This window comes from Enhydra lutris, unplaced genomic scaffold, assembly GCF_002288905.1.
Source record: "Enhydra lutris kenyoni isolate GAN:26980312 unplaced genomic scaffold, ASM228890v2 scaffoldscaffold11, whole genome shotgun sequence".
Taxonomy (NCBI): Eukaryota; Metazoa; Chordata; class Mammalia; order Carnivora; family Mustelidae; genus Enhydra; species Enhydra lutris.
The window spans coordinates 37,627,369-37,644,266 of record NW_019154095.1 but is presented as its reverse complement, the minus strand read 5'-3'; the positions used below and the strand labels follow the sequence as shown (position 1 = coordinate 37,644,266).

Sequence of the window (16,898 nt, the reverse complement as noted above, 5' to 3'; positions counted from 1 at the left end):
TCCTTCCTTCCCGTGCTCTCTCTCCCTGCTTGGAATGCCCCAGGACCTCAGAATGTAGTACAGACAACATGCCCCAGGTTTGGGGTTCTCCACATATTGGCTTCCATGAGACAGTGGGACTGACCAGTTACTAACCAATTAAGGGCCCTGCTCTGTCTCTGCTCTAGCTGCTGATTCAGGACCATGGACAAGGCTAAAGAAAGGTAGTCTGGTTTTCCTTATTCTTACCAGCTCACCTGTACTTTTGAAGACCAGAGGATCTGAGAATTCTATCCCAAGCAAGTGGGAGAAGGGAACAGTCCTCTTGTTGGGGAATTCCACTCTTTGAATCATAAATCAGGCTCTCTAAAGTGACCTACACAGAGAGTTCTCTTTTGGGGAAAAGGCCTTATGCACAAACCAGGCTGACACTTGCCTTCTAATTGCTTCCCACTGTAATTTAACTCATTCAGGTTTTCCATTTGGGCCTTGTAGATTTCAGAGGGGTCTTTATTGCCATTTTACTGCATATGGGCCCATTCCAATCGGTATTCTTATATAAAACAGTGGAAAAAGCCATGATATTCTCTTCTTCCTTTGAATTTTTTTTTTTAGTATACACATTTTTATATTCTGCCTTTAAAGCTATTTCTGCTGCACAGCTGTTTTACCGAGACTCAGACTCCTACGGGCCCCACTTGGTCCGACACGTACCTTGAATATCCTTTCACAGTGTTTGATTTCTGCAGTCGGTTGTATAATGAGGAAGGAGTGCGCAGTGAGTTTGGAGATTCCTATTAACCAGGTCACCCATGAATCTATTTTTGTGCACTTCTTTATTAGAAATAGCAGGGAACATGATGTGATATTTAAACACAACTACTTATAGAAGCTTGGCTTAAAAAATACACCTTAGTAAGTTTTCTTTTCCCATTTGACATTTCAAAATGTTGTACTACATTTTCCCATCATCAAAACACCTCTTCTCCATTTGCATTCTCGGATGTGACTAGAGACCATTATACACGACAGTAGGTGTTTTGGACGGTCATTTGGATTTGTGATCCTCCGCCTGATTAGACCATACCTGAAATGTTTATTCTGTTCTTGGCACTGCCTTTGAAGATGGGCCATAAAGAAATAGACACGAACCAAGATGATAAGTCAGGACAGGGGTAGAGAGTAGATAAAAGAGAGCTATCATCAAGCACTTGAGAGCGGATATCTCATGAAAAAGGAGAGTAGAATTTTTCTGTGTTGCACCTGAAGACAGAATGAATGAGTGAAGCTACAGTGGGACAGATTTTGATTCAACCTGAAAAGTACCTAACCGTGAGAGTTGCCAGACTCTTTGGAACAGGTTGCCATGTTAGGTAGTGAGTCTCCAGGCACTGCAGGTGTTAGACTCAAGGCTGGCTGAGCTTTCTGCCAGGAAGCAGCTTTCCAGAAATAACAGATCCACTTCAGCTATGAGAGTCAGTAGTCCTTACTATCTGGCATTACTGTTGGTACTCAGGGCATTGAAAAACCAGAGCTACCATTGTCTCTTAGGAGCCGAAATTGTGAATCCTTTTGAATTGTGAAATTCAGAGCAGAGCATCCAATGCTCTGAATGGACCATTACAACCAAGGACAAAGATAAAAAGTGAGTTTGTAGTTGTTGAGGTAGTAAGCCTTTTATTTCAGGTAGGTGCTTTATTTTATAACTCTGCTATTTAAGTGGTTTAAAAAATTACTTTAAATGCACCACTGTCCTTTATTTTGTTGTATTGGTTAAGACTTGGCCAATGTTAGGATATTATTAAGAATGTAACGATGAGCCCTTTCAAATGAAGAGAGGTTTAGAGTTTATGTAGTATCTTCTCCTATATTTCTCCTTTTGATTTTCATCACAGTTCTCTAGAAAGGCATGGCTAATATTTTATCTCAATTTGTGTAGGAGGAAACTAAGACCTAGAAGGTTTAATGGCTCATTTCAATATCACATGACTGGCAAGGAGTATGAGACCTGAGACAGATTTGGAGTGTGTAAAGTGAAATCATGCAAACCAGGTGGCGTATATGGCCATGCCAATAATCAGCGATGTGACTTTAAGTAGTCTCACAGATAAAATGAGGGCGTGGGAGCAGGATGGACTCCAAGGTTCCTACCACATCCCTGTTTGAAATTCTCTTGCCTTTCTGTATGCATGCTGTCAGGCATAGCCCTTACTTTTTACCTGGCTGGTAGGAGGTAAAATGGAGTGGAGTTTGTGGGTTGGAGGAAAGCATTTGGATGTGCTGCTATGCATTTCTATGGTGGTAACATTATGCTTCAGATGCTATGAGATAACTTTGTGACAGATCACTTTCACAAGCTGGAGACTCCTGGCTGCATTTCAATTCAGGGTTTGGAATTTGATGATATGTTTATTTACTTTTGTGGGCTCAGTTGTGGTGCAGAATGATGGAGGTGGCTTTTATGCATATCAGTAACCCTAAACCTGGAAGAGTGAGCATGAACAGTGAGGGCTTCTCACTTTAAAAGGTATAAGCTTGCAAGAAAAGTTATTGTTGAGCCTGATTTTATTTTTTAATTCTGTAAATATAGCTACTGAACTCAAAACTAGTATTTTTATTGCTTATAAGGTTCTTGACAAAGCTAACTTATTTCCATGTATTATAAAAGTAATGTATGTCCATTGTAGAAAATTAAAAAAAATAAATAAAATTACATAAGCAATTACCTATAATTTCTGAAAGATAACTGCTATTAACACTTTGTTAAAACTTCCTGGGGCGCCTGGGTAGCTCAGTGGGTTAAGCCGCTGCCTTCGGCTCAGGTCATGATCTCAGGGTCCTGGGATCGAGCCCCGCATCGGGCTCTCTGCTCAGCAGGGAGCCTGCTTCCTCCTCTCTCTCTGCCTTCCTCTCTGCCTGCTTGTGATCTCTCTCTGTCAAATAAATAAATAAAAATCTAAAAAAAAACAAAAACAAAAACAAAAAACTTCCTGGGGGTCACCTGGGTGGCTCAGTTGGTTGAGTGGCTGCCTTCTGCTTGGGTCATGATCCCATCAGGCTCTCTGCTCAGCAGGGGGCCTGCTTCCTCTCCCTCTCCTTGCCACTTCCCCTGCTCTTGCTCTCTCTCTGTGTCAAATAAATAAATAAAATCTTAAAAACTTCCTGGGATGCTTTTCTGTGCACCTATACATATTTTAAAATACGTCTGATTTGTCAGAAAGAGAAAACTAAAGGTGCATTTCTGTTTTGTACGTACCAGCAATTCTGTTGGGCGCTTATGAGAAAATTACAAACTCTACACTTTACTGTGGTTAACTGACACGGTATCACCTAAGGAGTAGGGAGGTCTCCGCCACTGCCACCATCCTGGGGTCTGTTGTTGTGCTCTAGGCTTTTTCACACAGTTAATGTCCTGCATAAACATCAAAGCAGTGGACTCATTTTTCTTTTCTGTTGATTCTCCTTTAGCCTGATGAAGTCCTCCGATATCGATCAGGATTTATTTACAGACAGTTACTGCAAGGTGTGCAGTGCACAGCTGATATCTGAATCCCAGCGCGTGGCTCATTACGAGGTAAGGACGCCTTTTCCCACTCGGTGTTTTCAGTGGAAGAAAGGGGAACGCGGCCTGTGGTCGTGGGACTTGAGGACAGCTCCTCTGGGTCTCGGGGCAGGTTTTAAGAGCCACAGGGCTTGAGACTTTACAGTCTGAGATCAGGCTGGGGCAAACGTGCATGAGTAGGGTTGGGATTGGGGCTTAGGTACATCAGTCCCAGCTCTGGCTGCTTCCCAGATTCTTTTTTTTTTTGTACCTTAGCCCCTGAAGACTCAGTGGGCTTTTTTTTTCTCGTTAAATCTGTCATTGTTCATCCCTGATGTTCCTTTCAGGGACATGGGGCAGGACACATTAGTGCCAGCTTCCCTTTCCTTCTTTGACCCTGAAGATAAGCTCAGAGGCTTTTTGTTAATCATTGTCCGGAGAGATGACAGCATCCGTGAATCAGCACCAAATTCCTGACACATGATGGCTACTTCCCTAAACGTGTTTATCAGCCTAAAGACTTCCTCTGTAAAGCTATAACAAAGTTTTAAAATCCAAATGCTCTTAAAGGACCTAATTCAGTGGCTCTGGCTCTTTAGGATGGATGAACACATAAATGGCCACCTTTCAGTCTTCTATTGAGAACAGAGAATAAGAGAAGAGAGGTTGGCTAACGTCTGGGGAGGGAAAAAGGTGCTGCCCCTGGAGACAGCGGGAAGGTGGTGGGGGGCCCCTAGACGCTGAGTGCTGCCCAGGGCATATTTGCTTTTCGAGAGAACATACACCAGTGGGAACATGAGTTTTCAAGTGTAATAACTTGTGAGTAATTTTAGATTGGAGGGCTTAGCCAGCAATTTTATTTTTGTCTGACAAGTATGACAAATGCCAGTTGTCACTGTCACTCATACTCCTCTGAGCCTCCAGTTTCTTCTGTGCACAATGAAGAAAACAATATTAACATGCACACGTACACACCCAGAAACACAATAAACTGACCCTGTGTATTTCTCAGGATTTTGTGGGGACCAGACAAGACCCATTGAAATACCATTTGTGAAGATGCTTTGGAAGTTACAGAGTGTGCCGTAACACACACAGTTACGTTGCTTTTCATTATTAACTCCAGTGCAGCAATATTCTGATGAGGACAAATAAAACTTGCTCTCCTGAGAAAACTTTTAAAGATCACAACCTGTGAAAAATGTTAGCGTATTCTTTTGTCAGTAGGCAATCAAGTGTTAGAAGTAAATGAGAACTCAAAAGAATGATCTCGAATGGAAGACATCCATCTTCTGAAGTTAAGAACTTTCTAATTTCTGTGTATGTTGCTTTGTAAACACACGTGGTTTTATTAGTATGATTTCCTCAGTTAAAAAAAATCAGGGAATTCGTTCCTGCCCCCACATTCCACAGCTTCCTATTAGCCTTTTATGTTCTCTCTTTATTAGACTTTTTATGTTCATTTTTAATCATCTCCTTAGATTCTTGAGGACAGAAACAGAGTTTTATTCATTTGATCTTCCATAATTCCTAGAACAGTGCCTGTAACTCCCACATATGCCCTTAGCATCTGTTTACAAAACTATCCTGGGGGCGCAGACCAGCATTGCTTTATTGTTACCTGAGCTAGAAAAGTCATGTCAGAAAATTGAAAAAAAATTTTTTTTAAAGAGAAAGATCTTAGCTGTTCCATTAACAGTTTAGTTATCTGGGGTGCCTGGGTGGCTCAGTGGGTTAAGCCGCTGCCTTCAGCTCAGGTCATGATCTCAGGGTCCTGGGATCGAGTCCTGCATCGGGCTCTCTGCTCAGCAGGGAGCCTGCTTCCCTTCCTCTCTCTCTGCCTTCCTCTCTGCCTACTTGTGATCTCTCTCTGTCAAATAAATAAATAAATAAAATCTTAAAAAAAAAAAACCAGTTTAGTTTTCTGAACTCAAGTTTCCCTGTTACCAGTCTGCATCCTTTCTGTGGCACAGTTTAATTGTTTAGACGATGTGTTACTATTTGTTGCCTGTAGCATAGTGAAGGTAGAGAAAAGAAAGCAGTTACAATAGATCTGCAATTAACAGTGTTACACATCATCAAAACAATGTTACATGCATTGCCATTAAGCCTGGATGGGTCTCTGAATGCTGTTTCCCTCTCTGCTTCCAGGCCGAGGTGGGGCACTTCTTTCAGAGACAAACAGCACGTGCGCTGTTTCTGCAAAGCAGTTGGGGATGTGAACAGGGTTCATGCCTCCTGAGATCTCTGGTCTTCTGGCTTCAGTCAGAAGGCTTCCCCAGTCACTTCTTCATCTCTAAGAGGTTGGCTTCCATTAAACGATTTTGAAGGCCATTTGAGAACGGATAATCTAATCCTAATTATTTGCCCCCTCCTTCCACTACACAATCTCTGCTGAAAATCACATGAAGAGTGGGTCTCTGTGGGTATGAAATCCCCCTCAATTCATCTAAAATGTTGTCACGCTGCGTCTCAATGCTTTATCACTGATGTATTGCTTTAACTTGATTTTACTCAACTAGCAAATATTCCCAGCTTCCCTACGGGGCGAATCAAAAAGAATCCGCTGTGTACTTTCCGCAGGTCCTGCCCTATTAATGTTAGTTATTACAGGGGATTCTGAAGCTGTGTGAGAAATAGTCTTTGCTTCCCCCCCCGCCCCGCCCCGAAACTCATAAACTTCTTGGGAGGAAAAGCCGTGGGTAGTTCAGCGTGTTGTGAACATGTGTGTGATATGAGAACATGATCTACAGAGTTCTGCTGCCTGTTCCTATGGAGCAGCTGATCCTATGTGATCTAAACTGTGTTAATTCTTCTGCCCCTTTGACTTTCTGATATGTGTTACATCATGCTGTTAACTTTTTAGATCTTTTCCTTCCCAATTCTAAAGAGTGAGCCCACCACCAAGAGCTATTATGGTCCGGGAAGCTTTGTTGGGAATGTCACGAATTATCTAGACCTTGGTGGATGGGTTAAGTTTAGGGTTGCTGGAACGAGAAGTCTTGGTATCTCCAAGGAGCATTGCAGGAGCTGGGTTGGTAGGAGGGAGGCTCTGTGTCAGGGAGAGGAGGTGTACACAGTAGTATGATAGACGTAGTGGGGGGTCAGAATGAAAAGGAAAGGGGACTTTGTACTCTTGTGTGGCATTTGGGAACGTAACAGGATAATTGAGCGTTTCTGAGTGACAGTCCATTGGTGGCGGTCAAGGTGTATTGCTGGGAAAAGAATAGCCTTCGTATGACTTTGGCTGTGAGATTTGTGTGCCAGTCCTTTGAAGTAAAAGAGAGAAACAGAACAGATGGGTTAATGCTTAAGAGTTGCATGCTCCATTTAAAAGCCTCAACCTTTGTATAGGAGGACAGAAAAACCTAATATATGTCTAATGGACCAAACTCTGCCATGCTCCAGTCTTAAAATCTCTTTTTTGCATATGAAATCCCGAAGTGGAAAAAATGGGACATATAAAGATATTATTATTTTTCTTACTTGCTAAGCATTAATAACATGTTAATGTTTTGGTGGAAAATATAATTAGATGTTGTCTCTGCTCACTGAGGCAGTAGAACAAGGGAGGCACAGACACAGAGGGGAAGAGAAAGCTTTCTCGTGTGCCTTTCAGCAGGCCTGCCTATTATAGAGGTTAGAAATAGTTCCCCAGTGAGACGACGTGAGTGGTTTGTTGTAGTTTTAAGTGGCCAAAGAATCATTTTCCGCAAAAGGAAAGAGTTGCTTCCAAGAGTGAAGGAGTAGTTTCCTGGCCTTGCAGGAAAAAGATGATTTGTGTAGGGAAGACTATGAGAAATGAAACCAAAAGGACAGAAATTTTTTTTTTTTTTTTGAGTAAACCTAAAGGAAAAATATGAATGAGTGATCTAGAAGGAAAGAGAAAATTCTTGTCAGGCAGACCCAATGAAGTTAGGCATAAATGTGACAGTCCTTGCGGCTTGCCCCTTCCTGTGAATGCTAATATCCCTTGTGTTGCTGTGCCCTGTAGGTAATCAATGGTTCCTTGCGAAATCAGGGGCTGAGGTGTCCTGGCACTACAAACAAGATTGTGAGCTGCCTGAGGGTAGGCAAAAGTCATGCACTGAGTTTCTTCAGTTACTTCTGTAGCACCCACTGTAGAGTTTGGCCCATGGTTGTTGTTCTTTTAGGCTGCAGGTTGATGAAGAGGCAGAGGCTGGGGACTGGAGGAGGGAAACAGTGGGTCACATTGAATGGAAGCATCGGTGGGTACAGCAGAGGATGTATTGGTATACCTTGGGAGTCAGTCTGTACTCAGGAGTTGGCCTCAAGGTGTAGGTGATGGTTTTGTACTTACAGGAAAGACAGTTCTCTAACTGATGAAAAACACTTCAAACATTTCTGAATCTTGAAGTAATGTGAGTCCTCACAAATGGACCCCCATTAAGTGACCCAGGAGAGGTGGAGTCCAGGATTGTTCTCTAGTCAGGGACACAGCGAGCACATAGGACCTACAGAGGCATGCTGAAATGGATTTTTCCTGTTTTTCTTGTTTTGATTGTCTTCCAGTAGAACTTTGGCTTTCCATAGCTTCTGTTTAATCCAGAGGACTAGCCAAAGGACAGTCTTCTGGTCTGTAAGTTGGGTAGTAGATGGGATGTAAATGCTTTGTGGTTAGACACAAGGAGGTAAAACTTGAGGTTCCTAATATGTGCTGATTAAAGCAGCATGATTGTCTACACTACCCTTGCCTCTAAGGACTTTTCTCCCTTCATCTCTCATACCTTCTCAACTTTGCTTTTCCCTTTTCTTTTTCTAACTGAGTATGCGCGCAGGCTGGACAGCTCCTTTGCCGTGTTTGAGAGCTGTCGGTCAATATCATGTTGTGTTTCTGCAGTCCATCGATCCTACCAGGTACTGTACTAACTGCACTTGAGTTCTGTTAGGGCTCACTGGGTCAGCAGCCATCCTGGGCATTGCAGGTGATACGCTCCTGGAGAAGCAAATGCTAACGGGGTGAGGACAGTAAAAGATCTTTATAGCGAGGTTCCTGTGAAGATGCTTCTTTACGCCGTACATTGAGAATCACTGTTTCAGTCTCTCCAAATCTCTTACAGTCATGACATGCTTAATTTCTCCCAGATGCTGTTAATAACAATTATTGGCTCATTCACCAAAGCTAAAGCTATTCTTGTTACCCTCTGTAATGCCAGAGGACTTCAGCTTGTTCCCCATTGCCTACGAGTCTTTACCTCTGTTTCTTGAGCATTTCACTGAAGACTCTTGAGCTTCTAAAAATTTCTTATCTTTCTGTTGTCTTATTCCAGCAAGCCCAGTCATTTTATCAGTCACCACTAGTTCAAGTAGTTCACTGGAACACCGAATGAATCGATAATAAAGAGGCTACAATGAAGAAAACAACAGCGGGCTGAACACTCTGGGCAGCACACACCTTCGCGAAGAACGGCTGGTGGATGCTGTGTGCTTAATGTTCACTGGTTAAGGGTGGGAAGAGGCTGTGCTGTGTGCATTCTCATTTGCTGAGATCGTATGACAAAACTGAAGGGATTTTAGGAACTAGGCTTCTTTCCACCAGCCAGAACTCAATCACATGGTCCTACCTAGCTGCAGGAGAGGTTGGGAAAAATAATTAATATGTGCAGGAAAATGAAATGGGTTCAACAAACACATGAAATTATCTCTGCCACAGTCTATCCCTCTGTTCATCAAAAATCCATTCCCTTTTTCTTTTAACATGTAGAGTACATGTCCCCTTACTTTAACCCTCCAGCCCAGTTACTTTGCTCAGCTCAAATTTCAGGGCCTCCAGGAAGGGAGTGGGTCTGTCCATGAGATGTGGTTGTGATTCCCCTTGGTCCTACTGCTTGTGAGCAAAACAGAAATGTTACCTCTCCTCCTCCTCCTTTAGAGTGGTGATGACAATGCTAATATTTCTTACTCAGAAAAAGGAGGAAAAGAAGACAGAGAGTAATCACTGGCCCATAGCAGAGTTGGCATCCTGCAGAGCAGGAATTAGGAAGTTCCTCTTTTCAGAAAGGTGGGGGGTAGTTCCCCAAATAGATTCTGATCTTCCTCTGTGAGAAGGACTTTCTTGTTCATTTTTCCTAATGAGCCCTGGTTTTCCACAGTTCTTCCCTCCACAGATCTTCCCTGTCCAACATCCTTGTCGCTTCTGAAATGGATCTTGGGTCCTACACTTTCCTTGGTGACTGCCAGCATTCATAGCCCATGTCCTTCCTCAGACTGATTTAAGGCATGCAGAGTATTCAAAGCTTTTCTAATTCAAAATAATAATTGCTTGAGTAACACAATTCTCTCAGCATCTCAGTAAAATAGGTGGCTTATGATTTGCTTTTTAAAAAATTTTTATTATTATTATTATTTTTTAAAGATTTTATTTATTTATTTGACAGACAGAGATCACAAGTAGGCAGAGAGAGAGGAGGAGGCAGGCTCCCCACTGGGTAGAGAGCCTGATGCGGGGCTCGATCCTAGAACCCTGGGATCATGACCTGAGCCGAAGGCAGAGGCTTAACCCACTGAGCCACCACGCAGGCGCCCCACTTTTTTTTTTTTTTTTTAAAAGCTTCATGTGTTGTCACCATACAGTTCTTTCCTAGACACAATTTCAAGGTTGCTTGCTTTTTTTTTTATTGCTTCCTCCTCTCTGTGTCTCTTTCTTTTCTCAGTTTCATGGTGGCCAACCTCTCCGTGCCTCTTTCTTTTCTCGGTTTCATGGTGGCCATCTTCAGGTTATCTAAAAGTAGGTGGAAAGATCACACCCTTAATCCAATGTTTGCCAAAGTCTTGAGTCACAATATGCAACTGAGAAGTCTCATTGGGTGCTCAACGTGCAATGTCTTTTACTACACATCTTTCATTTTTGGTTACTGGAAGCAATTAGCAAATGGCTTTTCTAACTAGGTCCCAAATTTCCAGAATAACTCTTCTTTTTTTACTTCTGTCTGCTTATGTGCCAGTTACACGTTACAGTTCTTAGAGTTTTTTGATTCTTTTGTAAAAGACCTGACCAACAATCAGTAGCAGAAAATTAGTAGCAGACTACATATATCAAGTGTTCTGCCTTCCCAAGCTGTTCTGGTTCTTTTAGAACTATAACTATCTCCTAGCATAGAACCATCTAGTTCCCCTAGCATGGTTAGCTCAGTGAGCAGGTGTCTACCTTCCATGGTATTGTAGTCAATAGTTTTGGCCATGTTTTGCCACTATATAACCTGGAGCTGTTGTTTTTGTACCCTCCCTACTTACCATCGATCTAGGCTAAGTCAATGTCAAACATTTAAGTTTTTTTTTTTTTTTTTTCTTTTTTTATGGGAGAACCTCCATTTCTATGCTGGACAAGGTAGGCTAAAGGTAGTAATAAACAAAGAAGTAAAAATTATTTATTACTCACATTATAGCCCATTGTGGGTTTCCAGAGGGGGATTTTGTACCTCATAAGCATGTAAGACTCAAGCTAATAGGGGTCCACCATCTTTGCTCCTGATAGTGCCTTGACTGTCAAAATCCAACTGGTCCATGGGGACTGAAGGGCAATGTGGGTGATTGTGCAGGACATTTTGGGGGGCCAGGCCTGGAAGAGGCATCATGTCCACACGCATATCATAAGCCAGAACTCAATTGTATCTTCTTTTGACTGTATGAGAGGCTGAGAAATGGGCTCAGCTGTGTGTCAAGGAGGAAGATGGGACCAGTTTGGTGAGCATATAGCTCTGTGTACTGTATGTGTGTGGCACTACAGGCACATGGTGATTAGGACTTTCTTTGTGTATTTTGGGTATTTGGGGATGAAATGGAGGTGGAGAAGAAAGGGAAATAGAGGAAAGCCCATGTATTCCAAAGGAAGTGGGGTTAACAAAGAAACATAAACAATTCTGGAAATCAGGAGTCTGGAGGCTGCCGTGAAGATGATGCCTGTTCATTACAGTGCTCTGTAGAAGACTGAAGCAAACATACTGTTTGACTAAAAGACAAGGGAATAATTTGCTATCAAATTCGGATTTTCTCTCCAATTCCTGACTTAATTGGTCAAGCACAGAGATTTTCCAGTTGGAATTTGGGGTCTGGTAGTGAGCTGTATGTTTGACATGTATGATTTCCCCTCTGCTCCACCTTTTTGGGCTCAGGCAACTGGTTCCCCCAGACCCTCCCCACACTCTGGAGGTCCGGGAGCAACTTCTGCAGGGGTCCAGTTGTGCGCCAAGGCTGAGGACACATACAGGTGTCTCAGTGTCCTCCTAAAGATGGATGTTTGAGAGAAACTTCTGTGTGCTCTCCCTTGTGAGAAATGTTCCTCTGCTGAGATAATAGCTTATTATTGACAGTCGACTCTCTGATCTTGTTTCCTGCTTTGCTCTCACCACCAAATTCATGGCATGTCCGGCAACTAGACAAAGGTTCTATGTAGGATTTTACTGTACTCACTTTACCTCTGGATACTATTATTCTGTTTGCCCTGTTTTATTATAAATCTGCATCTCTCAATTATTTCTTTTATCTTTTTGCATTAGATGTAGATGTAACTTGATCTGTTACAGTCTTTGACAAAAATAGTGTGGTATAAATATGTAAATATTTAATCTTTCTATTTTAGCATTTTATTCCTTTTTCTGAAGTGGCAGTAAATTCACGTGATTCAAAATTCAAGAAGCATGAAAGAGTGCTTCTGCAAAAAGTCTCCCACCTATTCCTCCGCATCCTGTTATTCTTCTCGGATGAAAACAATGTGCCAATTTTCCTTGAAATATTCTACACATATAGATGCAACTAAATTTTTCCTTTGAAATATTTTCTGCAAATGGCAACATACTAGACCCTTCATTTTTTATTTGTTTTAATTGTGGCATAGCTCTTCTTATATAAATATAATTCATAAAGAAATATTTACTGAACTGGCTGATAACTCCTTGGTAGTACAGATATAACCGGGAGAAAAAAAGACTTTCTCCCTGTGAACTCCCATTGAAGGAGGCACATATCTGTTGATTCTCAGATCCCAGCCTATGCTGTTTGGTTATTGACAGTGATGATTTTTCTCCCAGCTTTCCATTCCCAGCATTCACCTGAAAACATATGCATTCCTGACCTCCTCATCACTAAGCCATCTGGGCTTGCTGATTTTTTTTTTTTAAAAAGATATTAGCAGACAGAAGATTCTTAAAGGCTAATGACCTAAATAAGTGGGCTTGAGTGTTGATTTTAGCCATGTGTCTTTGTCTACATTTCTTCTGTTAGTGGGAGAAAGTGTTGAGGACAGCATGCTTTCCTCCTTCTCGGTGATTTAAGAATTTAATTAGTCTCTTTAGGCTTTTTCTAAGATGACTTAATTTTGGGTAGCATTTTTCTAACTTTGAATTCCATCCCTTTCCCTGAGGATCATATAAAGACATAAATGTACCTTATGCCACCTCTGAGTTGCTTCCTTCTGTTCCTACTGCTCCCGTCTCCTTGCTCCATCTTTCAGGAATCCTTGGTCTCTGGGAGGCCTCCACTATGCCAGCTGCTGAGAAGGCTCTTGTGTCCACTCTCTACTGATTCAAATATAGAAACAGTCCTTCCTTCACCTTGAAAAACCTACAGGTAGTTTGAAGGTTTTTAGATTTTTACTAAGAAAATAGGAAACATAGAACAAAACTCTTTTCTATCTGCTACCAGTCTTCCTCCTCTGGGCTTCTAGAGGCCCCTTTCTGGCCTTGCAACCACAAACTGTGCCTCTGACCTGGAATGTCGCCCTGCCTTCTGATCCAAGAAACCCTCCTCATTTCATGTTTTCATTAATTCTTTGTAGCTCTTGGCTTACTGCAAACAAGTCTATCTTCTGGAAACTAAATTTCTCCAGGTTCTACCTGAACAATGCCTCTTATTTAATTCCCCAGTGTTCTATGGCCCTGAAGCCTGCCCCTATGTTTAACCTAGGAGCCCTTTGGGATGCTGTCATTTGCTTTAAAGCCCCAGAGGAATGTCTTCCTCTTTTTCCACTTCATGGAAAAGTTCATGCTCCTTTTTGGTTCACCTGCTGAACTCTCTGTTTTCTATCCATGGGGTAAATTCACTCTCAGCTTATCCTGAGAGCAGGCCAAGCAGGGCTGAGTTATAAAAGGAGCTTCTGGTGTGCTCCAAGGTCAGAAGGCCTGTGTTGTAAGTACAATGTTAACAAAGTCACTTAACTCTTCCAAATTGTAGCACCTTCTTCTGTAACGTGAGAAGATACAGAGTCTCCTTTCATTTTACCCCCATTCCTCATCCCCATCCCCACAGGTAACTATTTTATTAGGTTTGACATGTTCTTTACTTGTATATGTTCTTTAAAATACATATTGCTTTGTGGGCATGTATACTTTTATTTCAAATTTTATTTATTTATTTAATTTTAGATTGGCTTTAGATGCACAGAAGAGTTGCAAACACAGTGTGGAGTATTTCTGTATACCCTGACCCAGTTTCCCCTATTATGAATATTGTGCATTACTATGGCGCATTTGTCATGGCTAGTGAAACAATACTGATACATCGTTATTATTATTATTGTTATATAACATGTATTATAAAGTGTGAAGTCCATATTTTATTTAGATTTCCCTAGTTTTTTAAAAAAAATATTTTAAGGTTTTCTTTATTTATTTGGCAGAGAGAGAGAGCACAAGCAGGGGGAGAAGCAGAGGGAGAGGGAGAAGCAGGCTCCCTGCAGAGCAGGGGAAGCCCACTATGGGACTCAATCCTAGGACTCTGGGACCATGACCTGAGCTGAAGGCAGTGGCTTAACCAACTAAGTCACCCAGGCGCCCCAAGATTTCCCTAGTTTTTAACTAGATATCCTTTTTCTGTTCCAGGATCCCATCCAGGAATGTGCATTACATTTAGACCTTACATTTCTTTAGGTTCCCATAGATGGACAGGTTCTCAGACTTTACTTGTTATTGATGGCCTTGGTAATTTTGAGGACTCCTGGTCAGGTATTTAGTTGAATGACCTGCAGTGGAGATTTTTTTGATGTTTTTCTCATGATCGGTCTGGGGTTTTGCATCCTTGGTGAGGAAGAGCTCAGAAGGAAAGCGCCATTCTCATCCCATCATATTAAGGGTAGTATTATCAACATTACTTATCACTGTTAATGTTCACCTTGGTCTTCCAACTCAAGGTAATGTTTGTCAGGTTAATCCACTGTAAATTTACTTTTTCTCCCTTTCTATAGTGTGCTTTTCGGAAGGAAGTCATTACGCATAGTGTAGGCATGTATTTTTAATGTATACAAATGGCATCGTGATGTGAATCTCATCCTTATCTTATTTCAGTCAGCAGTGTGTTTCTAAGAGCCATTCATGTTCCTGCAGGATGTCAAAAGTCTTGCTCCTGACTGCTGTGCAACATTCATTCCATGGATCGTATTTTGATTTCCTATTCCTTCAGGGATGGACACTTAGGTTGCTTCTGTTGTCCCGCTCACCTGCTTACCCAAGCAACACGCTAACAAACATCCTTAAACAAGTTTCCTAAAGAACCTATGTGGGAATTTATGTGGCATGGAGATACAGGCAGGAGTGGAACTAGTGCACGGAAGTCATTATTGCTTACTTGTCTAAGCCTCGCTTATTAGCATGGTGCTACGTAAGGGATCCCATATCCACATCTCTATCAGTAATTGGCTTTCTTCTACTTTCTCACTTTTTTTCCTAATCTGCTTGATATTTGATATCTTGTTATTTTAAGTTGCCTTTCTGTAATGATTATGAAGTCTGAACAACTTTGTGTATACTTAGTAGTCCTTTTGTTTTCCTTTTTCTGGTCTTCTGTCAATTTTTCTACTGGTATTCTGGTATTTTCCTGTTTCATTTCTTCATATCATCCTTATTGAATTTAGGCTTTGCAAATATCTTCTTAAAGTTATTTAAGTATCTACTAAAAGTAGTCATGATGCTCTTTGTTAATTTTTTTGTTAAGCTTGTCAATTTTTATGTGATAAATTTAACAAACTTTTTGCCTTACACTTTTAAGAAGTTCTTCCCATTGATCGATCACAGAAACATTAAATATACTAGCTTCTATTAATTTGACACTTGTCTTTTTTATATTCATATTCATGTCCTTAACTGTTTGGAGCCCGCATTTATATATATTGTATAAGGTAGGAATCCACTTTGATTTTCCTGTATGTAGTCCACCAGTTTTCCTACCACCATCTACATTCCCTTCTTTCCCATAATTTGTGGTGTCATCTTTACCGTATGTTAATTTTCTTCAGGTGCTTAACCCCAGCCCAGACCTTTCTGTACTGTTCCATGGTCCTATTTGTCTTCATTTGGGCCAGTCCATGCTTACTTCATTACCATCCCTTGGAATTATGTTGTAGAATCTGAGAGTGACCAGTCATATCTCTTTGCTCTTCTTTTGCGGAGTTGACTTAGCTATGTTTGCAGTGTGTAATGTCCTTGTTCCTATAAATGCTTGAACAAATTCACAAATTCAGCTGAAATTTGTATTGGAATTCCATCAGATTTAAGAATGAACTTGAAGGGGCACCTGGGTGGCTCAGTGGGTTAAAGCCTCTGCCTTCAGCTCAGGTCACGCATGATCTCAGGGTCCTGGGATCAAGCCTCACATCAGGCTCTCCGCTCAGCAGGGAGCCTGCTTCCTCCTCTCTCTCTCCCTGTCTCTCTGCCTACTTGTGATCTCTCTCTGTTTTTTAAAATCTTAAAAAAAAAAAAAAAAAAAGAATGAACTTGAAGCCAATCGGTATCTTTATAGTATTGAGTCCTATCAAAGCAGGGATATCTATGCACTCCCTCCATTTTAAGCCAATCTCTACATTGGCTTTAAAATGTAACATATCACATATGTAACATATCACATGTGAGCACACATAAAATTGTTGTGTAATTTAGTTCTTCATAATATATGCATTCTGTTCCATTCTTTTCTTTTGCTAAGATTTAATCATTGCTCTTCAACTAAACTGTAATTATGTTGAAGACAAGGGCCATGATTTTAATTTCTTCTTCTTCTTCTTTTTTTTTTCTTCTTCTTCACTATTTCAGCCTAGTGGGGCATAATGAATACCAGGGTTTTTTGTTTTGTTTTGTTTTTTTACACTGTTGTTTCATTTCCTCCCTCTTTACTACTGGTTTGCTTGCCCCTTCCATCTGCCTCCCCTGGGTCAAAATGCCAAATGCGGCTGTGTAACAGTAACTCATGCCTACCTCCATTTATCGAGTGAGGCTAAGCACTTTTTTTTGTGCAGCGTGGTGCATTTTCTCTGGGGATGAGCAATGTAACTTAAAACTCTGCTGTGTCGATAAGTCAAGGTGAGTTTTCAGCTTTATATAACTGCATTCCCAACCATTAGAAAGATGTTAACATTTATTGCCAAGCTGTCTCT

General features: G+C 41.3%; 1 protein-coding gene across 1 annotated transcript in view; it reads left to right on the top strand.

Annotated features, from left to right (window-relative positions):
• LOC111144606 (zinc finger matrin-type 4) overlaps positions 1–16,898 on the top strand; it is a 369,394-nt gene that overhangs the window by 62,829 nt on the left and 289,667 nt on the right. Inside the window, exon 2 of the mRNA XM_022498988.1 lies at positions 3,448–3,553. Within this exon, the coding sequence (XP_022354696.1) occupies positions 3,452–3,553 (102 nt within the window). The 5' untranslated portion in view covers positions 3,448–3,451. The remainder of the gene's footprint in view (positions 1–3,447; positions 3,554–16,898) is intronic.